At 36.5% G+C, this 24,335-nt stretch overlaps 1 protein-coding gene across 7 annotated transcripts in view; it reads left to right on the top strand.

Moving 5' to 3' along the window:
• The window catches only part of LOC131437009 (uncharacterized), a 118,685-nt gene that overhangs the window by 51,266 nt on the left and 43,084 nt on the right, over window positions 1-24,335 (top strand). For all 7 annotated transcript variants that reach the window (XM_058606040.1, XM_058606046.1, XM_058606045.1 and 4 more), the window contains exons 3-5: window positions 5,546-5,689; window positions 17,811-17,972; window positions 18,201-18,377. In XM_058606040.1, coding sequence (XP_058462023.1) covers window positions 5,546-5,689; window positions 17,811-17,972; window positions 18,201-18,377 — 483 coding nt within the window. The remainder of the gene's footprint in view (window positions 1-5,545; window positions 5,690-17,810; window positions 17,973-18,200; window positions 18,378-24,335) is intronic.

Genomic DNA, 24,335 nt, shown 5'->3' with positions numbered 1-24,335 from the left:
GAGTTGCCATAGTTGTCCAACGGCAAATCAATCATCGAATTTTACTTTTTTTCAGTTTTAAATTAGAATTTATTTCCAGTCGCTGGAGACAATTCCAATGCGCCGGTGAACAATTAAATTTCGGCGATTTGCCAAAACTCACAAGACATCGATCGAAATTTTTCGAATTAGGGAATTTAAATAAAAGGCATCTCCAGAGAAATTGTAGGTAAAATAAACGCAATGAAAAAATACTTCATAATCAGTTCTCTGCTGGTTACTTTACAGTTCTTTATCCCAGTAATCCGACTTATTTCTCTTCCGTGAAAAACCCCTTCACAATCGACCTAGTTCTTACAGATCAAAGTCACATTTGTAGTGAACTGATTACTCATGCTGACTTTGACTCAGATCATCATCCTGTAACATTCAGACTTTCCAACGGAGCTATAATTAATCCAATTAGTTCTATATTCAACTATCATAGAGCTAATTGGTTGGATTACAGATCTCACATTGAAAATCATGTCGACGCAGCATTATCGAAGTTAGGAATCTTTCAGTTCCCAAAGCTCAAACTAAATTAAATTCTCCTATCATCGATGACAATCTTCAACTGCTCATTCGGTTGAAAAATGTTCGTCGACGACAATATCAACGTTCTCGTGATCCTGCTATGAAAAACATAGTTAAGGATTTACAAAAAAAAATAAAACATAGATTTACTCTTTTTCGAAATGAAAATTTCGCTAAAGAAGTTGAACAAATTAAACCATATTCTAAACCTTTCTGGAAACTTTCTAAGGTTCTTATGAAACCTCAGGAACCAATTCCTGCTCTCAAGGAAGGCAATCAAATACTTCTTACAAATGGCGAAAAAGCTCAAAAACTTGCTCAACAGTTCTAGAGTGTCCAGAATTTTAATTTGAACATTGTGAGTCCTATTGAAAATGAAGTCTCATTGAAATATGATCATATTTCAACTCAAGTGTTATTACAAGATGACATTATTGAGACGAATTTTGATAAAATTAAGTCAATTATTAGGAAACTTAAAAACATGAAGGCTCCTGGTAACGATGGAATTATTAATATTCTTATTAAAAATCTTCCCGATATTGCTTTGAGACTCTTGGTTAAAATTTGCAACCAGTGTTGGTGATTGCCGAAAATTTGACAGAAGCTGCTATATTGCTATCTATATTGTATACAACATTTTCAATTCGGTAGAAGATGCTACAAGAACTCGATTCTCTCAATGCATGAACCTTGAGAGAATTTTGCTACATTTCTTCGCTCCACTTCATACTTTGAGTATTTCACGCCCTTAAAAAAAATTACAGTCTGATAATAGTGGCCCTTACACGATCATTAAAAGTGTCATTACTAAGTAATGACACTTCTGCTCAAACGCTCGTCATTACTGCATTACTGTACATCATTACTTTTTAGCATTACACGTTCATTATTAATGATGAGTATTTGTAACGACTCCAGCAATAGCAATATTTTTATTTTCGTTTAGCTGAAAATAAATTTGATTTGCCATTGAAACGTTAAGGTTAATGAAATATTAACAATTTAAATCTACACTTTGTCATTTTTTCGCGTATAGTTCTAAAGATATTCATCACTTCCACAAAAAAATAAGAAGAAGAAATAATGTTGGTAATGATGGAAAATCCACAATTCCATCATTACTGAACTCGTAGACCTTACACGATCATTAAAAGTGCCATTACTTTTTAGTAATGACACTTTTAATGATCGTGTAAGGGCCGCTAATGATCGTTGCTGTGTGGAATTTCCCAAGAGAGAATCGGAAGTTGACAATTATCGCAGAAAATCGAATCGATGATTCAACTTGATGATTCTCATACTAGCTTGCAATATTTCAAAACCCTTGTGTGGAGCATTCACAGACATTTTCATAGACACAACTTGTACAAAGGCTATATGCACATAGTTAGAATAAGCGGTAATAGTAAAATGATTCTATCGCAATTATCAACTGCCTGTATAGAATCGGATCGCGAAACGAGAATAAGCGATCGTTTGTTGCTTCAGAGAGGATACCCACAGTAGCGTGCTAACCTTTGATTCTCAGAAATGTCATCGAGAGAAATTCGCTCTCGCACTGTTGTCGATTCTATGTTAAATGAGCCATGCCAGGTTTTTGTTGTTGCGATGATTTCCGTTTCTCTTTGATGGCACTGATTTAATCGTTGAAAAGTTGCCAGTGAACGTTCTTTGATACGATAAAAGCCATCCTTGTTTTCAACAAGTGTTTTTCATTAGCTTACTTCCCAAAAAGATGTAAAAACGCTAAAGTAATTCCTATCCTTAAATCTGATAAAAACCCAGCAGAAACATCAAGTTATCTACCAATTAGTTTACTTTCTTCTATCAGGTAAACTTTTTGAAAAAATTATCTTGTTGAGAATGATTTATATGAAATGAGAATTCAATTTTTTAATCAGAGCAGTTTGGATTTCGTCATGAACATTCAACTACTCATCAACTTGTAAGAGTAACGAACATGATAAAATCAAATAAATCTTCTGGGTTATCCACTGGAGTTGCTCTTCTAGACATAGAGAAAGCATTCGACAGTGTTTGGCACAAAGGTTTAATAGCAAAAATGTCTGATTTCCAGTTTCCTATTTATTTGATCAAAATGATTCAAAATTATTCAACTGATCGTACTCTTCAGGTTAGCTATCAGAATTGTAAATCTGAATTGCTACCCGTACGAGCCGGTGTTCCGCAGGGTTCGAGCGTAGCTCCAATCTTGTATAATATTTTCACTTCCGATCTTTCAAATCTACCCGTTGGTTGTCAGAAATCGCTATTCTGTGACCACACAAGTCTGTTAGCCACAAATCTTCAATTACCTAGAAGTATGTGCCACTCTAGCCAATTAGATCTGATTCCTCATGACAAAACTTCACTTTCATCAAGCACATTGAAGGAATCCAGGCAAAGTGTAATAAATATATTAAATGTTTATATCCTCTTACGAACAGAAATTCTAAGCTCTGTCTAAAGAATAAATTATGAATTTTTTACCAAATTTTCAGACCAGCCATGCTTTATGCAGTACCAATTTTTTCAAGTTGTTGTTCTACCAGGAAGAAAACGCTTCAAAGGATTCAGAATAAAATTCTGAAAATGATTGTGAAGCGTCCTCCCTGGTTTAGTACAAATGAGTTACTCAGACTCACAAATATAAAATCATTAGATGGAATGTCACATAATATTATAAGCAAAATCCGACAAAAATCGATGCAATCTTCATTTGAATCGATTCGCTCTCTGTATTAGTTAGTAAGTTAGTATATAAGTTCCTTTTCCTCATTACACAACACAAGTAGGTTTACAATTTTCCATCATTCCATACAATCACAGAATTGCGGAAGCAAATGATGTATTCATGATAATAACCAAATCATGTATATAATAGGGCTGAAAAATCACCAATTGTGGCTGAACACTCATTTTAATTTAGAAAAAAGCTCGAAGACAATCATTAAGAGTTTGTGGAGTGAATTGTGGCTTTTTTGACAATTTGTTTTTATTAGCTATAAGGATATAAAAAGGGTTGGGAACCACTGCCATATAGCATTAAAACAACTTTTTTTCAGAATGATTAAAAATTTTGTAGTTTTGATATATTTATATATCTAATCTAATATTATTGAGCTACGAAGAAGGCGAAAAAAATTAAATTTCTAGTCCGGAGCCAAATTTCCCAATACATAATTACCTAATGATGATGTGATGATGTGAAGTGAAGCCACCATCAGTTCAAGGACTTGCCAGTGGATGCGGGTAGACTTACAGTAGCCCCGATATGACTCATCCATTCACTTTCTTACTATAGCTGTTACCAAAAAGCGAACAAAAAGGGTTGGGCGGATACGTAAGTAGAGTCACTCGTATTCCGCGGGAATAAAAGATGCTCTTCCAACCATAATATCCAGTGCATGGATGAAACATTTCGCTATACATGCTTGAACCCGCCTGATGGTTTGTTTGAGAAGGGCGCGTCAGACTCATTTCAAACCTTCAGAAGGAAACAAGTTTCCTTCAAGTGACTTGGGCTGGCTATCCACAATCCCTCGTCCAGTCGTCAATTCGTCCGATGCCCTGATGCTCCCTACCCTTTACAACCCCGTGCAAAATGTTTTATATTGAAAAATACAATGAAACATAGTGTAATGAAATTAATATAACATGAAAAGATATAATAGATTACAAAATAATACAATATAACATAATATAATATAATATATTTTAATTTAATATAATATAATACAATGTCATACAATATAATATAATATATCATAAAACAATATATAAAATAACATTTAGTGTAGAGTGTCAGTTATGCTCTTCTATCTTCGCAATACTGCAGGAAGTAGAATATTTCTCTTCTAATAACAATAATAATATCCACATCTATGAAAATAATATATGTTATTATTATTGATGACAAATTAATATTAATAACAGTAAATATAATAATGAAAATAATAATAAAAAATGAATCTAATATAGTACAATGAATTATATAATAAATAATAGAATGAATAAAATGATATGTTGCGATATGCTATATTATATTATTTGAATTTATATGTCATTTCTCATCCTCTCATTCTGCCATCAACGCATTCCATCGACCAATTGTCACCACAGACACACGTGTAGGCATGAAACAGGAACCAGTGAGGACCAAGCTCACCTTGTGACGACCTTGATAGTTAGTTAAAAGATTACTTTAAAAATGATAACTTATAAGGAAAACAAATTTATATTTTGCGCAGAGGTACGTAGTACTACTCATAATAAACCCTATAATATAATATAATATAATATAATATAATATAATATAATACAACATAATGCAATACAATATAACATAATATAGTAGAATACAATATAATATAATATAATAAAATATAATATAATTATATAATATAATATGCTATGATGCAATGCAGTATAATACCATAATAACATAAAATAGTGTAAGACGATAATATATGAAACAATATGCTATGATATAATATAACAGTTAATGTCGCAGTGTAAGTTACGCTCTTCTCATAATAAAAATAATACTAATAATACATGATGTAATAAACGACAGAATTATATGTTACAATATACTATGATAAACATTGCACTTTAGGATGGGCTTCAACCTACAAGCCATTTCGCACCCTCTCATTCTGCTACTAACGCAGAAGGCGATAGCACCCAGTCGACGCCGTTCTATTGACCAAATGTCATCATAGACGCTCGGGGAGGCATGAGATAGGGACTTGTGAGGACTTAGTTATCTCACCATTTGACGACCTCCCAATACATAATTACCTAATACTCATAAAAGTGATAACACGGAAAATATTATGTCTCTATATTCTATAGTCAAATGAATTATTCCTAGCGCCAAAAGAGTAGTACACTTTTCAGTATGATGGATCCATTGATTGATTTCACTGCATTCGAATTCTGACTATTCCATATATTTATACGTTTTTTCTGCTTTCGTCCGCAGCCAAAGGAATGTACGTCGGAGCCCCATGTGAGTTTACGTGCCACGCCAAACTGCATCACGTGTACTGCGATCCTTCCAGCAACACATGCAGCTGCGAAAAAGACTACCTTGTACTGATCGGAATACTAAGAGGATGTGCCAAGCGTAAGTTATACAACCTTGTCCTCCATTTCTGTCCTCATTCTCATTAGGTATGATGGAACTGGTGGAAAACGCATAAACATTGATCCTGAAATCTTCCCTGGTCCCATTGCTCACACGAATTGGATAACCGAATCTAGCAACTCGCTAGTCTATGAAATTTCTGGAGCATATCATTCTCAAACTCAGAATGACAAAGCTGTGAGAAAATCACCATTCATCTGGCAATGATCCAAACTTTCATGTTATTTTTTCGTGGTGAGCGGTCTGACACTGTCATTCCGATTGAAAATGAACTCGTTTATCGGAAGACTATAACTAAAAGGGGCATCGTGCCAATGCGAATTGTCCGGTAGGTTCCGCTGGTTCGAAAAGAAAAACATGTATGCTAATGGTGCCTACATACAGCGGTAATTGAGACGCACCCACCAGTTACCAGTTACCTCACAGCCACGAATAATTGTTATGCAATGAAACGGAATCGGACAACTGGAATATGTTTTTTGGTCGCGTGTTGGCGGTTGCCAGTAATCTAATCTGTTGGTCCCATGTGTGAACATATCACATGTGGAACGTAATTGGATAGCGTGGTTTGTAGAGAATGCTTGTCAGGTACAACTGGGGCTAATAAAATTCAGACAAAATGAAACCACACCGACATTCATACCATATGTTTGGGGGAAAACACGAAGCAAGAATAGAACATTATCAGTTTTACGATTAGTCTGAACTATTTATCAACACTTTAATTACCGTCGACAGCAGAAGAGAAGAAGAATTGTTTTATTTTTCAAAACCTATAGTCCTCAGTTTGGGTAGAAGACTACGTCAAGATAACGAACTTTTGAGCAGGCTTTGTATCTTCATCGTACGGATAATCTAAATTGACATTTAACAAAGCAAAATTAAGTTCGACTGGAATATTACGTTCAGACTGTTTCACGCCTATTATGATGATATTTTCCTTGTTGGTAATTATTAAAACATGTTTCAATTCTAAAATATGAACTTAGTTTAAGACAAAAAATTACTATATCAATTGAATTGAGCACTTAAGTGATAATGCTATATTCATCACTTACCAAAATACTACATCGTTTTTTTTTTCAAGCAACAAAAATTTACTAACTTATTGGAATTTTTTGTTTTCGCTTTGTGCAATATGACAAAAAAAAACAAAAAACTATTGTGACCTGAAAAAAATATTAAAAATTATTTTTTAAACCAATTTTTAGAATCAATCTGAAGGCACATACTTCTGTTTTATATACTGATTTGCACATGTGCACATTATTTTTAGTGAACTAACACAATACAAGCCAGCTGTCATATGCTCAAATCCACAGCCGGTATCAATAGATTGCCATATCGCGATCGGTTTACTGAAAAAGATAATCATGTTCCGTTAGAGATCGCTTTTTTAGCTTTCACGAATCAAAATATATCCGACTTACGGTTCCATAACTATGGATTAAAATGTGCAAAAAATATGAATATAAATGCACCAAAATTTCTCCGAGAAGACTGAACCGATTTGCACAAGCTTAGATTCCAATATAATGTCTTGCAGACCCACTGGGCTTACGATCCCAAAGAAAATTTCTGATTTTCATCTTGATCCGACTTCCGATTACGGAGTTACGGACTGATTAGTAAAAAAATCTAATTAAAAAATAATTACTCATTTTTCTCAGAGATGGCGTGATAGATTTTACAAACATTGATTCAAATAAATAGTCTTTTTCCTCCTTTTCGTTACTTTGAATTCTAAGCCCTGCGCTTGAGTTGCATAAACTACTAAAATAAAGCACCATGCGTTTCCTTCTAACAGAACTTGATGGGGACGCATGGTCGAATAATATTTATTTTCTTAGAAAAATTCAAATATTGTGGTCATCCACATTTTTTAAAATATGAAAACATACCACTTTAATATGCCAAAAAAATTTTTTATCACTGATTTATATCCGGGGTGGTGCAGAAATTGCAAGAGGGATAAAATATGTTTCAAAATTTTCAAGTATTTTTTAATGGAAGAAATACATCTTCAAAAATTTAAAAAAAAATTGTAATCTTTCCCCATTATGCCTCAATTATACCTGATTTTGCCGTGAATACGATTTACTTTACTGTGGGACGCCTTTTCAAAAAAAGCAATATGGAAGAATGGGCAGAACTTATTCGTGAATATTTCGACTTGTATTAACGGCAGCAACATAATTCTTTCACTATTTCATCAAAAATATGATCAGGAATTTAGGATAATATTTTGAACAGTGTGAGATAACCACAAACAACTAAAAAATTAAAATCAAGTAAAATCGAAAATTAGGTTTTCCTAAAACTTGAAAACAACGCGGAAAACTCTTTACTTGGGTTTTTCGCGCAAGGACAACGATTTTGAGGAAGCCAAGTACATATCTTTAACTGAACGTTATAAAAAGGGAACCGTGGTCGAAAATCGATAATTTCTTCTTGTGCGTTGGATGGAAGCAAACGTCAAGGCGAGAAGACTCATTCAAGCAACGGCATCGGAAAGCGCACCTTCTGCGTGGTTGAAAAAAAGAACCGCACAGGTCGTAGTTCTCATTTGCCTTCCGGTCGTCAAGGCGAGAATACGCATTAAAACAGTTTGGCATCATTTGGCACTGTGAGCGGATGTGTTGAGGTTTGTTCGCAAAGCTATTCAAATTCAATTCAAACAAGAGCGATTGTGTCATACAGCAGAGCTACTGGTCGTTTGCATTGGAGAGAAAGAAAACGAAAAACGAAAAGTGGACAACATTAAATAAAATCAGCCATTCTAATGACTCTAAATGTTATCTAAAGAACTACTAAGATTACTTCTTTGCAAATCGAAGGTAAAAATCATCAGTTTAGTGAAAATCCAAAATAATTTTATTTGCTTCGTGCACTTTTCGCTGTGCGAAAATCGTTCGAGATAAATGTTCCGAACTGTGCCAAATATCGTTGAGGATTCCATAATTTGGTCCTTCTAAAAGGCAGAAATGAACCCTGTACAGCATCTTGGTAGTTTTTTTTTTATTCAATATTACAATATATTTTTAGGCACACTGCTTAAGCTCTAAGATGCCAACGTAATTTTCTAATCTTAATTAACGACTAACTTAAAACTAGAATAGTATCATTGGTAGTTTCTTTCAATGAAATATGCAAATCCGAAATGAGATAATTGACGTTCAAAGTCTATAAGTGCCTATATGTGGGGCCGATGGAACCGCCCATTTGTGAAAAAGCTACAAACGAAATCAGCTAAAAATGGGGAAAGTTTCACAATTCACACAATCGATCAACTATCAATTCGAATTCGAAAGTATAAAGAAATCGTGTCAGTTTTATTCGTATTCACGACATCGAGTTATGTCTCTGACATTACATACCCGTATTTTTTTTTCAAATTTTTCGGAGGAGCAGTTTCTTAAAAAATCAAATAAAATACAAATCAATAGATTCACCCTAGCTCCGTCAATATGGCATTTAAAGGGTTGAAACTTTGAGAAAATTGTTTCCAGTCTATGAACTTTCGAATGTGGTATAACCATATGAATTCTCTTTGGGGGCAGATTTCACATGCTTATCCTGCTATAGCCTTTAACATGTTGGACAACGTACGCAAACGACTGAATTTGTATGCTAAACTGAGGAATAACAGGTCCCCCAGTCAGTAAGTCCCCAATCTAACACGTAGATTGTGTCGCTAATTGAGAGTCAAAAAATAATTAAAAGTTTAGCGGAGTGAAAAAATGCCGTTTTGTCGGTTATGTCACTTATACCATTATGTCTCTGGAATCAGAAGAAACCGAAACTTGAACTTGATCAATAATTCCGAAGGGTCTTTCAAAGCTTGTTGGAATCGGTTTAGCTACTTTCAGACATTTTGAGCGATAAGTAAAAATTGCTTTTTGACGGTTACGTCACTTATACCGTTATATCTCCGGATATAATAAACATTTGAGCTATAAACTTAATTAATGACCCAATATTAGCTTTAAAACCGAGCTTAAGCTTATTGAAATCGATTCAGCCATCTCCGAGAAAGTTGAGCGGTAATAAAAATCTTTGAGTCTAAAGCTGAGTCGAATGGTGTATAACACTAAGCGTATCTGCAACTCCAATCAAAAGCGGAGAGATCGCTCTACTGATTTTCGCGTGTTTGGGTTCAAATGAATAGTTTTTGAATCAATCCCATAGAACGCTATTGAATTTTATTCTAAAACGACTTTCTGTTCTGGAATTACGTTTTGCTATACGTGAAACTGAAAAACGGAGCAAAATTCTATCAGCTAGTGATCTTGCAGGCCCGATAAGTTGATCACCAAAAACATTGATTTCGAGTATTGCCGGTTGCAGTACATGGTTCTAAAAATACCGGAAACAGTGATCATATACTTCTAAATGGAAATCACTCAAATTTTACAAACTTAGATTTAAATGAAAGTTTATAGTGTTATAGTGCCATGAGTTTCTGAGGAATTTTATCCGGATCCCACTTCTGGTTCCGAAATTACGGGAAGTATGTTAAAAATATCAAATTTTGTTTTAGAATAACGAAGCAAAACATTAAAAATCAATGTGGTTCAATCCCACAGTTATATGAGAAAGGCATTGTCACACTAATAATCAAGATGCATTGAAGTTGATTTCTAGTTTTCATATCTATCCGACGATAAACAAATTCAAAGAAGATGAATGAATAAAACAGTGAAGAATATAAAACTCTGAAAAAAATATCTACACGAGGTTGGACCCGAACCTACAACCTTCTCCTGACGCTGTTCTTCTAATAGAACAACAACACTAGTACGCGTAGAAACTCGTCGCATACAGGAAAAAAATAAAAAAATATACTTGTGCAAATTAATACTTCAGTTAAATAAAAATATTATTGAAAATAACTATTGATGTAAAACAAAATAAGACTGTATTTTTAAAGTAATGCTTAGGGTTTCATTCATAGTACAATGAACAATAAGGGACTGCAAAGTAACTTTATATTAAACTCCTGCTTCAAATATACGCATTGAAAAAGATGTAGATTCATAAAATATTTTTATTTATGCAGAAAGCAATCCAAAAAAACACATACATGATACTTCGTACGATTGGCTGAATTCCAACTTAAATTACTCATCGATTTTTGTTTTGTTTTTTAAAACGTTATCGCCGTAGTAAAATGAAACTAGATTTATTTTTATCAGTACCCAACGGGAAGCATCATTGGACAAGAACTGACAAACGCGAAATAAAAATTTGTGAAAAAATCGTCGCAGATACAGGACTCAATCCCGTAACTTGTCCTATCCGGAGCATTCGTTTTGCCAATTAAACTATTCACCTCGCAGAACTCTACCTAATTGAACAGAATTTGTATACTGCCGCTATGCAGTTCAATCAGCAGTTGTGAACAGAAATCTCATGGTATTAAGGCATTTTTATCACTGAAATGTTTTCAAATCGGCATCGGTTAAATGCTCTTAGAAATCGATAAAACAATTATTCGCCAAAAGATTATTAAAGAATATTTGGGAATATGTATACTTATCAAATAACAAAAAATCTGACGAATCCATCAAACTCGTGCTATGTGTAAACTGTATTTTTCTTTAACATTTCCATACCGTTCTTGTCAAACGATTTATCTTTTACTTCGAAATAGTCGCTTGTTACAGATATGGCTTCCTCATTCGAGTAGAATCTCTTTCCATGCAGCATTTTTTGAGGCGATCAAACAGGTCACTGGATGGCACATCCGCAGGACTGGAACAATCAAAATAAAAAAAAATCGTCAAATCGAGATCACTGCCGAAGAAGATCGTTTGTGATCTTTCCCAATAAAAATCACTGTTGATCTGATTTTTTTAGGATCAACTGATCAGTGATAGTTAAATCACATCGATCAAAATCGGTACTGATTTTGACTTCCGTCGCACAAAATCGGTAATGGTTTTGAACTAAAATGATTCTAGATTCATGTCAGATTTGGATGATTCCATCAGCTTTGATAATTGTGGAAGAAAATCACATATGAGCAAGATCAGACATGAGTGCCGATTGATTTACGTCTAAAATCGTTGATCCCCCGATGAGGGATGTGAAAATTAGTGACAACAGTAATTGCCCTTCTCGCTCCGTATAATATTGTGGTCCAAGCAAGGATTTGTAATCGAGTTTCACGTAGGTTTCATCGTCCATGATTATGCAGTTCAAATTTCCAGCAAGAATCGTATTGTACAGCTTTTGAACCCTCGGCTTGATCGATGCTTCTTGTTTCGGACTACGTTTTGGTTGTTTCTGCTTCTTATAGGTTCGAAGATTCAAACGTTCTTTAGCACGAAGAACATTTCACTTTGAAGTGCCCACTTTTTTGGCCACATCCCGAACTGAAACCTCCTTCTTTTGCTTGAACACCTTCAGTATACGTTTATCCAACTGAGGGCTAGCAGGACCTTTTTTCGACCCGTTTTCGGTTTATCCTCAAAGGTGTTATCCTCACCGAACTTCCTGATTGCATTTCGCACGGCTTTTTCACTTACTCCTTTCGTTTTTGCTATCTTTCTCAGTGACAGTCCGCGTTCTGTGCACCATTTGTACACAATTTTTCGACGTTGTTCTGCTGAAAGTCCACGCATTTCGAAACAAACTAATGAAAACGAATAAACAACTGCACAAGTGGTTAGAGAAGAGTGTAAACAACAGGACGCAGCCATAAAAATTAATAGATTCTGAACCATTGCGAAATAGCACCGGTTTTTGGTTGCGTCCATACTTTCTGGGACAGTTTTTACATCGATAATTTGTGTCAATGCGTGAAGGTGCTCAAAATGGGGGAACATTGCCCAATTCGTAAATTGTCGTTTGATAAACCCCGTGTTCGATTTCGCAAAGGGTTGTTCGATTCACAATAAAATAAATACTAGATGTAGGTTTTATGAAATAATTAGTTTGGATCGTTATCACATTGATGTTTTCAATTTGACAGCCTTCACTATTCAATAGCAATACGCAAAATTGGTAGAAAAATATTTCACACCAAAGAGTGATTATAGCGACAAAGACTTTGTTTTACTTCCAGCTGGTTGATGCTGATGATGAAGCATGCAGTATTTATATTAAACCTACCTTACCTTACCTAACAGCTATAGTTCTGGTGTGTTCTTTGCTGAATCAAGCATACGTCTCCGCATAACTCGGTCCACGGCTGCTCGTCGCCAGCCACTCAAGGCACGGATGCTTCTGAGATCACCCTCCACTTGATCGATCCACCTTGCTCGCTGCGCTCATCTTCTTCTTGTACCAGTCGGATTAGATTCAAGAACCATTTTAACTGTGCTGTCATCCGACATCCTTATGACATGCCCAGCCCATCGTAGACGTCCGATTTTAGCTGTCCCTACGATGGGTGGTTCTCCTAGCAGTTGTTGAAATTCGTGATTCATACGCCGTCTCCACGTTCCGTCTTCCATCTGCACTCCGCCATAGATGGTCCTCAGTACCTTTCTTTGGAAAACACTGAGGGCTCGTTGGTCCTCTGCCAACATAGTCCAGGTCTCGTGGCCATAGCGAATAACCGGTTTTGTAGATGGTCGTCAGTCAAAAAGTTGTACGGACTTTCGGAAGATTGTGCCACTCGTGTCGATCGAATCACACCTTCCAAGGCAATATTGAATAAGATACAAGAGAGTCCATCACCTTGCCGTAGCCCTCTCCGAGATTCGAAGGGACTCGAAAGCGTCCCAGATACTCGGACGTATCACATCACTCTATCCATCGTTGCTTTGACCAATCGCGTCAGTTTATCCGGGAAACCGTATTCGTGCATTATCTGCCATAGCTGTTCTTGATCGATTGTGTCGTATGCCGCTTTGAAGTCAATGAATAGGTGATGCGTGGGTACGTTGTATTCACGACACTTCTGGAGAACTTGTCTTATCGCGAATATGTGATCCGTAGTGGCGCGAGCTCCAGTAAATCCCGCTTGGTACGGCCCTACGAATTCCTTAGCTATTGGTGATAGACGACGGCAAAGGATTTGGGAGAGTACCTTATAGGCGGCGTTCAGCAATGTGATTACGCGGTAATTGCAACAATCCAGCTTTTCGCCATTTTTGTAGACGAGACATTCCACTCCATACATCCATTCGTGCGGTAGAATCTCCTTCTCCCAAATCTTAGAAATCATCTTGTGCAGCGCTGTAGCCTGTGCCTCTGCTCCATGTTTGAGCAGCTCACCTGGTAACTGGTCATTGCCCGCGGCTTTGTTATTCCTCGCTGTGCCGTTCTCTGTATCTTATGCTTCGCCTGTAAACACTTAACCGAGCGGCGAGAGGGGTATTTCTTTCAATGAAACGAAGTGTCGAGACGTTTTCTTCTAACCCGTAAACTTCACTTATATTCACTTCTTTTTTTGCATTGTACACTATATTACAACACTTTCCCTGAAGCACATAAATTTTGTGCCTGACCTAACTTCTACGCTAAACTTTGCTTCTTGCCTTAATTACTGCTTTATCACGAGTAATGGAGTCCAAGTTTGATTACGGTGTTACTCGGTCGCCCATGGAGCATTACTCTCAACAGTTGAATTAAAAAGCCCTGATAAATTCCATAAACATCCTTTTTATACTTAAAATATAACTACCTAACCATAAGCTATACATATATTCCAGCTTTACACATATCTGGAACTCACTGCCAACTCTTAACTGCGAAATGTTCTTTTCCGGCGTATTTGTGTAAAGAAGCCCTAAATAATTCATAGCCCTAAATAATTCATACTGGGCATTCTTGGGTTGCCTAACTACCACATTGCTATGAATATATGCAATTAACTTGTCTGAACATGTTTTCCTCACTCAGTGGTACAGTTTTTACGGACTGATGCAATATGTGAAAACAGGCAGCCGTGAACACTTCAATAACTTTACTGATATATTATCTGTACTAGCTAAGGTATAATGAAATATGGTTGTTGTAAGATCTTTATGATAAGATTTCGGCCTGATATTGATCTATGATAAAATTAGGGCTGTTGCATGCCCCCTTACTTACTGAGCTTGATGATACCATCAAGTTGATCGCGCGGGTAGTAAATCAAAAGGTTGTGTTATCGGAATGTAAAACTTTTAGCCTTAAGATTGCCGTTACAAAAGATTAATAATTTTTGTTTTTTTTTTTAAACTGTGCATATTCATTTGTTACATATTACTTTCTTACATTTAAATATTTAATGAAGTTAGCTTCCCTAATGCCGTAGCGTGTGCTTCCATTCCAGTCCCAGTGCCGCCTTGTAGTCACTTTTGTCTGTACCTTATCTGTGGGGTGATCGAACGGTTGCTAGTCTCGGACTCTGGGTGCCGTGTCGTTTGCTCCATAATAGCTCGTTCTTCTCGCCTGGGTTTTCATAATCAAACACCTCGGTTAGTATCCTCCGGTTTGTTGACCATAGTTTAATAATTAATCGCTGTTTCGTTTGAGTTTTAGATGTCATAGAAACTACTGTATTATCCTGCACGATGTGTTGAGGCTTCTAACGTATCTTCAAAAATGTTTCGTCTGGTTTCGTGGTTGCTTTCTCGTGTTGGATTTAACAATGATCATTGAATTTTCTATGCTTGTTCATGGCACTCAGTTGAGCTTTGATGATGCCCACTGAGTGAAACACGGGGTAGTACCTTGTATTGTTGTGGCACCCCCGCGCAGATCATTCTCAACGCTGCCGACTGCGTTCACTTCCTTCTAGTCTTATTTCGTGTCAAACACGGGATAGCACTTTGGACTGTTGTGGTGCACCCGCGCATCGTCTTTAACTGTGTTGACTGCGTTTTACTTCAACTCGTTGCTATGGTCCCCAATACCGAGTCTACACCTTCTTCCGATTTACTAGCTCTTGTGTTCATATTTCCGACACCTTGATGGGTCCACGGTCCCCTTTGTCTTCGACTTGCCACCGCATTCGACCACCCTCTCGTTTTCTTAGGTAGCTTTGCTATGCAACAGACATCCTTCCTTCTTGCACGACCGGGATGAATAAGTTGGATGCGCACGTTGGCCAGGGCTCCGATTTCTTCTACAAATAATCTCCTAATAAACTTGGATAGCTGCAACTTGTATCTAATACTCAATTGTTATCCTTTCTACAATGTATTGTTTCCACCGCGTGTATATGCAAATTAATTTTCTTAAACAATTGTAGGATTCAGATGCTCGTCATAGTACTGCTTCCACCTGTCGATCACCTCACGTTCGTTCGTGAGAATGTTACCACTGGTATCTCTGCACATTTTGGCCTGTGGCGTGTAGCCTCTACGTGAGCGGTTCACCTTCTTATAGAACTTCCGTGTGTCATTTGCGCGGTACAGCTGTTCCATCGCTTCGTGATTAAACCTAACAAAACGCAATTTAGTATGAATTTAATTTAGTAACAGGAGCGCAGGATTTGACATGTTTCAAACACACAGCAAGGGCAACGTTGGAATGGCCCGTTCGTATTGATGTAGTAAAATCCTACTCTCCTGTTACTTCCTATATTCAAGGTAAATAGGGTAAATTAATCTGCTGCATAACATGATTTGTGATTGAACATATGAGTAAATCCATGTTTTGACGATACAACTGAACTACAACCGTGATTGCATTCGTTATACCAGGTTTTTACAGTCGCATCGGATGGTGCTACATAGCCAAAAGTCGAACTTAGTTGATTGAAGCGCTCTTGTCTTGATAATCCACGACGGAATTGTACGAAAATGTTTACGATTCAATTCCATTTTTTGCTGAGGTAAAACTTTCAACTCACTGTAAACAAATCAAATAGAGCTAAAATGACAGAATGTTAAAATGTCAATTTTTTTAAAGGAGACGGAAGGGCCGGGCAACACTTAGTGCTGCCAAGGCTAAATACATAACTAACAACCTACGTATCTTTAAATTCCCGAAAGCATTGGAGTACCCAAGCTTATATAAATTGATTAAAATTATCAATGCTTAACTTTAGTTCAGCCGTTTGAAGGCATCATCTTTCAATACTCATATTAGAAAAAAATTATCAAATTCACTAATTAACTCACTCCTCTGTACACTTTTACTGATCACATCAGAAACGATTTTCTACATCAATCATTTCCGTTCGAATGAGTGGTGAATTCTTTTAGAATTTCGATCTTTACTGATCTCGATTTGACATAATCATGATTACACAAAGTGAGTCATTTAAAGTGGAAGCATTTATATATATATATGAGCAAACATTTTTATTTATTTTCATTTCGATTGTAATTTATTTTGGTTTAAGGAGATATATTACAGCAATTTTATCAGTGAAAAGTGAACGATTACTATGTTAAATTAATGAACGGCTCAGGAGAACTAGTTCTTTCGGTAGAACTATCCAGTTCTGAATGGTTCTTTGAAATGAACTCTTTTACCCAACTCTAATGTACACACTGCCGTATGATATCTTTAAGATGTCAACCATCTCATGCAATTTTGATTTACGGTTTTAAAAAACGATTTTGCGCGAAATTTCATTTGTAATTACCTCATTTGGCCGGTTTTCAGCAGTGTCAATACGAGAACGTTAAATCTCTGCATAACACCGACAAACTATTGATTTTGATGGAGAAAAGTCCCCGTAGCACTTTTCAAACTAGTTGACCTGACCTTTTGAAATGATTAGTGTCACTCGAATCTCTGATTTATCAAGATTAGTGTCAGTTAAATCTCTGTAACTGGTGGACTAAACATAAGAATGTCGCTCAATTTTGACAGGTATCTTTTGAAGGTTGGAAACAGCTGAAAATTGAATGTAACTCTTGTTAAAAATCGCACGCTTTTGAGAAATAATAACTTGGTGAAACAATCCAAATATATAGAACTAGGAACATGATAAATTTATGGTTTATTATACAATATGCTCGCTTGAAAATACAACATTTCCTCGAACATTCAGTATGTTTTGAAACCAATTCCCAAAATCTTGATGAGGCATAGGAAAGAATTCTTTTATGGAAATATTCTTACAATCAAATATCCTTTCAATATTGTTTCTTTTCTTTTTCATTCCTCATTGCGACACCGACGCTTCAAAACCAACCGATGAGGACAGCCAAAAAATTAGGGGATCAATGCTTCTACGACCAGACCTGCATCTACAACGACGAACACGCGCTCTGCGTCCAGATTAGTCACAACGCCATCTGCCAGTGTGCACCCGGTTTCCACTCCGTTAGCTATTCCAAACCAACCAAACGTGTCTTCTGCACGCAAGGTAAGTGTGTATTCGAATGTGGCGATGTGGCGACTCAGCTAACCCAGAAGGGGATTGCAAGTCTAATCCCTACCGAAACAAAGGTACAACATATCGAATCCCTGTCTAACACCGGTGTGCCACCCGATGCTGCAAACTTCAATGCATTCTTTATTTGTTTCGCTCGTCTCGCAAATCACCCAAACACAAGCGTTTCCTGTTTACCCTTCCGGTCCTGTTTCATTTCAGATTTGGCTGTTATAACTGCGGATCTTCCGACACTATTCGGTGTCACCAGTGGCATTGCTGTGCTAGCCGGTCTCATTTGCATGGTGCTGCATTTATTTAGCAAAACGAAATATCCTCGACCTCGACATTTCGGCGATGCCAACCTAGCGCCACCAATTTTGTACAACAGTGATACAGGTATGGAAACGGAAACCATCGTTCTGAATTTTCATTTCTCCTTCCTTTTCTTGTCCTTCTTCTTTGATTATTTTTGTTTGATTGGTAAAGAGGAAGCTGCCATGTAAATTTTATTTCATCATAAATTCTACAAACGCGGTTGTGCAATTTACAGATTGGTGCAGGAAATTTTCGAATTAGGCCAGGCGGTATTATAATCGTGGTGGTGATCAGTTGTATTTACTGCAGGATGTTCGGAAGCATGCAGAGAATATTCGCCATAAAGTATAATTTATGATCATCCTAATTATCTCTATACTTTGGCTGTCGTTTTGACTCTTTGCCGTTAACATAAATATATGTTTCAAATTTTGGCATGAGCACGATATTTCAGTATAGGGACCGTTTCAAAATCTCGCAATTAATTAGTTCAAAGCTAATGACTTTCAATTATTTCCGTTATACCAAACGGAAACACAAAACATTTGAATATTAGTTTAACTACAACTCAATAACAATCATGCCTTGTGAATTTGTCATTTGCACCCATTCTGCGATGTTCACGTAAATACATTTTTAATAGTGAGCCTAGACTTGAGACTTGAATTTTCAATCTGCCATGAAGAAACCTGTAATCGACAGCAGCACACGTTGGTTATGTTGTTAACCACAGGACTATTTTTATCATGTTCACTGTCTTGGCATCATGATAAGAAGAAGTGTTCAAATGAAATCTAATCGCAAAATAATCGGTTTTTATCGTTGGACCCCAGCCAGCCATAGAAGAAACTTATAAATTCTTCAGTGTTGACCACACTATTCTGTTTTATGGTCTGATTTGGCTGTTTGCTAGCTCAATATGACTTGATTCCTTCCCGGAATCGAGTTCTCCTCACGGTACTATGGGCAGCACCGAATTTTCTGGCCAAATCACGGTCCGACAGATTAGGATTCCTCTTAATCGTCTTCAAAAACTTACCACGCAATTTCCGGACGAGAGTTCAACTCCGACGATTGGCTTGAGGCTTCCGAATCGTCGTCAATGTTTCCTTATACCGTTTGATAACGCGCCATACGGTATTTCTGGGCAATTTCAGCTATTTAGCTAGCCTAGATGAAGATCACAATGGATTTTCCAAATAACTGTGCACAATTTTTCCCCTTCTTTCGGCTTCCATGTTGATTGTTCACAAAGTACAGTCGATTTGTGGAATGTCAAAAATCATACGTGAAGCTGACAAAATTCCCGACACATGGGTGCCAAGAACTTCCAAATCCGTCCACCAGGAGCACCACAATATGAGCAAAAGTTTGTTCCAATTCTAAATGGATCAAGCTTTACTGTTTGGTAGAGGAAACATTCAATTAATGCAAAAGTAGAATAAAAGCAAGTTAGTTTGAAAACCTGGATTATTGTTTTTGAATGCAAAAACTGGACAAAAAAATATTGCACACAAAAAACAACCGGACTTGGATTTTGAATTTCAAAGTTGTTAGAAAACATTGCTAGAGTCGCACAAAAATTGCATGAATCGTGCAACAATACTTTTATTGCAAAACCGAATAAAAATGTTCTTACACTCAAAGCTTTTAGGCCGACTGTTGGTGCTGGACGCATCAAGAATCGGCCTGCCCGTATCAAATCAGCCAACATTCATTTTAATTCGTGATTCGTCTTCGGCCGATCAGTGCTAAACTTTGACTGCTATCTGCACCCAGCAGTTGAATTTAAACTTTTTCAGTAAACTCTATTGGAAGTGGAAACGCCGAAGTGGTTTTCTGATGTTTCGGACGTAAACGATGTAATTTGTTGGCCGCAAACCATGCTTCGTCGCAGCGACAGTCTGCCCAAAAACTTCGAATGCAAAAAACCGAGCAGGGAAAATTTTCTTTTGCTATTAAAGTATTTTTGTACGATTCTTGCAATTATATAACATCGTATATTGACATGACATTGACACAGAATACACGAACAAAGTCTTTTGAACGAGTCGTATTATCCTTCAATTGTGCAGATCAGATTATTTGATTTGAAAAAAAACTAGTTTTACTACTTACAGGAAAGAAAATACATCACTAAACTCTAAAATGGAGCTCACTTCGTATTGTCAAAGATGGCTGAGCCGATTCTTACAAGCTTAGATTCTAATGAATACGGTGCCATGTGGTATTTTCGAAAAGTATCCAGATTTGACGAAAATGCATGGTGAAAGGCATTTAAAATGTATAAGTACTACAAATTATTTTGCTACGATTGCAAGTTTTGTAAAGTTTACGTTTTCTACAAAATAAGATCAGTTTTTCAATGAATTGAAGAGAATCCGCATCGTTGATAAATAATTTGTATTTCATTTAGTACTTCCATGAAAAGGTTTATTTGAAAAAAAAGTTTCATGTCTTCGCATTATTTTTCTAAATAATTTTGAAAGATCACAAGAATCCTCAATTTTCAGAGCTGTTTTTGATAACACTCGGAAAATCCTTCGAATTTACCAGCCATTTTCACCCCGCCGATAGATAAAAGTTTCTCAAAGGTCTGTATGTTTTTGGTTTTGGTAAACTTTTCAGATATTCCATCGAAAATTTTCCTAAACACAAATTTATTGAGTTTATTTCGGTTAGCTCATAAAAGCGTGACTCAAGGTTTACGTCTCATATTCCACATCATTTTCGAAACCAAACGTAAACGTGCAGTTTGTCGGTTACGTCTCTTATACTATTTTATATGCAGAACTGGAAGTAATAACCATTTGATTTTCGAATTTTAAAATTAAATAGTAGCTTTCAAGCGAGCCTAAGCATGTTCAAATCGGCTCAGCCATCGAATTGAGCGATAAAAAACAAAGTGTTTTGTCGGTTACGTCACTTATACCATTATATCTCCGGAGCCGGAAGTGAAAGCCACTTGATCTTCGAACTTGATTCACAACCCAATAGTTGCTTAAGATTGTAGGAATCGGTTCAGCCATCTTCGAAAAAATTTTGCAAAGAAAAAAAATCGTTTTGTCGATCATGTCACTTATACCAGCACATCTACGGAACCGGAAGTGACAGCCACTTGATCTTCAAACATGATGCACAACTCAACAGTAGCTTTTAAGTGAGCCTAAGTTTGCTAAAATCGATTCAGCCATCTCCGAGAAAATTATGTGGAGAGAAAACCTTAAAAAATGTGCCGATCGCGTTGAGCTGAGTCGAATTGATAGATTCATTCGACTCAGCTCGACAAGATCGTAGAATGTCTGTGTGTGCACTTTTAAACGATTTTTACCGCTCGATTTGCTCGGAAATGACTGAACCGATTTTAACAAGCTTAGGCTCGTTTGACAGTTCCCATTGGCTGTCACTTCCGGTTCCGGAGATATAATGGTATAAGTGACGTAACCGATAAAACACTTTGTTTTTTGTCGCTCGATTATCTCAGCGATGGCAGAGCCGATTTGAACATACTTAGGCTCGCTTGAAAGCTGCTATTTAATTTCAAAGTTCGAAAATCAAATGGTTATTACTTCCAGTTCTGGATTTAAATTAGTATAAGTGACGTAACCGACAAACTGCACATTTTTCATTGGTTGATCGTTGATCGTTTGTACATTGCAAGATAGGCACTTTCAAAGAAGAAAAACTTTTCTAACAACACTCTTTCTTGTCTAAACTGATTTTTGACATAGGGCTACGTCTTTCCTTACTATGCTCACCTGTGTGTATTTTCAAAATTTCACAACACGAAAGGGTAACAAAATTACTCCAGATTTGTTTTCTTAATGACTTTTTTGAGTATTATCTCTAATTCTTTCACTAAACGAATAGAAAAAGAGTGCGCAGACCGCCATCAACTATAAGAAAATGAAACTACTCCCGGCATTACTCAACTGATGCTTCAGTCAATGACAAATATGAGGTTCTGTTCCTCAATCCTAAACGCAGAAAATCAACAACTAGTTTTTCTGTGAGCATATCTTCTGTCCGACATTCGCAGTGTGCGTTTCGCTTAAAACAAAAGTGATTGCATCATCCAGCTTCTGGTCGTTTGCATTGGAGGAAAAGGAAACGAAAAGGGGACAACGATGGGAAGCATTATACAAAATCAGCCTTTCTAATGGCTCTAAATACTATCTAGAGAATTACAAAGATTACTCTCTTTGCAAATCAAAGGTAAAAATCACCAGTTCATTGCTAATTTCAAATAATTTGATAGGTTGTGCACTTTTTGCTGGGCGAAATTCGCACCAAACGAATGCAAATAAAGCCAGCCAACGGCATATCAACATCGTAGAAAATACCACCATCTGAAAGCCTGAAATGAACTCCGCGATTACAAGAGTAACAGAAAAATACATTACTTCGACCCGAAAAATGGAAAATCATAATCCGAAATGAAGTATTCAACCTTAAAATTCTATACATTGTTGTTTTTGTAGCCGTTAGAACCGCACTTTTTTTTTCTATTTATGTTTATTGTTTGCTCCGTTCGCAGTGCGGCTTTCGATTCAAACAAGTGTGTGAAATTCACCAACAGTTCCTCTACATAGAATCAAGCAAATATTTAATTGCGTTTCCTCATATACATTAATTTGATGTTATAAAATTGATATTCAATCAGAATAAGTGTCGTCACTAATCCATACGACGTCCAACTTCATGGGTGCCACGACACGGTGCGGATCGTTAGCGCTGTAGGTAACGGCACACAAGCATGTGGCAGATTTACTTTGTGCGCAGTTCGACAAACGAGAGCTAACATTGGCTACTACAAGTTTTCTTACCATTTTCTTTTTGAATGACTTTAGTTGAATAATGATAAATCTTACAAAAAAGTGTTGTATTAGTGTTTTTATTCAAAATCAGTCAAGTTTTCAATTAAAAATATAGCAAAAATTGAATCGATGAATTCATACACTGAACAAAATAGATTTAAAAAACTGTATGTCGATTTCCAAAAACAGCCCATTTCGTATTTGGATAAAAGCTAAACTGCCAACAAAAACTACCTGAATGCGCTAGCCATGAAAAAAATTGGTTTCAACAAACTCTAAAAGATATTCAAAGACACCAAAATCGAGAAGTGAAAATTAAGAAAGCTAGAGCAAAAAATCTGATTTTTAGGAACACCCTAAGTTGCTCTATTAAAATAGCTGTAACACTAAAACCGTTAGAGATACTAAAATAATGTTTTCGGCAAAGTTGCTTGATATAAGTTTTCCTACAATTTTGCCGAAGAATGCAGTCCTCTATCTCAACACATACAGAAAATAATTTTTTGTTCACCCTAATAATTAGAACCACCCTAATACCATATGCTTCAAAATATGGCTTATCTTTTACCAATCATTTGTTCTGAAGACATCATAGCTCTAAAGTATAAGGCTAAGCCACAAATGTTTTTGTCTCCCTAAATTGTGAATCCGGACCACTGTGCACTGACCGCTTTATGCAAAGTTGCACATAACCTTTTTCATTTTGTATTTACGTTCGTCTTTGACTCATCAGTGTAGTAGCAGTTCATATTGAACTGCTGGTGCACTTAGCAGTTCAACATGAATCGCTAAGTACACGTAAATGTTCCAAATTTTGCTTTCGTCCGCGGCATTAGAACAGACATTGAGTTCCGGCTTAATAGTTTAAATCGTGGCCTTCAAAGTAGAGTGAACATTTACGTCTGTTTAGCGGCTCATTTTGAACGGATAAGTGCACCAGCAGGATTAGGAGGATTGTAAATATTCAAAAAGCAAAATCTTGGCATTACATTACATTGGAATTTGGGCTTTCTGTTTCAACAGATTTCACAACCGATTCTTAACGTACAGAATCATTGCATGGCTAGTACTACGATCCTACTGACACTATAAGGATTCAGGTCGGGGCTCGAACATATGACAACTGGCTTGTAAGACCATCGCCGTATGCATTGAACCGCCAATCCAGGTTAATTGTCAATATTCAACTATAGCAATTTAAAAAAAAACCTTTTTTTCTCCA

Source organism: Malaya genurostris, chromosome 3 (assembly GCF_030247185.1).
Source record: "Malaya genurostris strain Urasoe2022 chromosome 3, Malgen_1.1, whole genome shotgun sequence".
Classification (NCBI taxonomy): Eukaryota; Metazoa; Arthropoda; class Insecta; order Diptera; family Culicidae; genus Malaya; species Malaya genurostris.
Note: the sequence above shows the minus strand (reverse complement) of the source record. Positions and strands in the feature narration are given on the sequence as shown.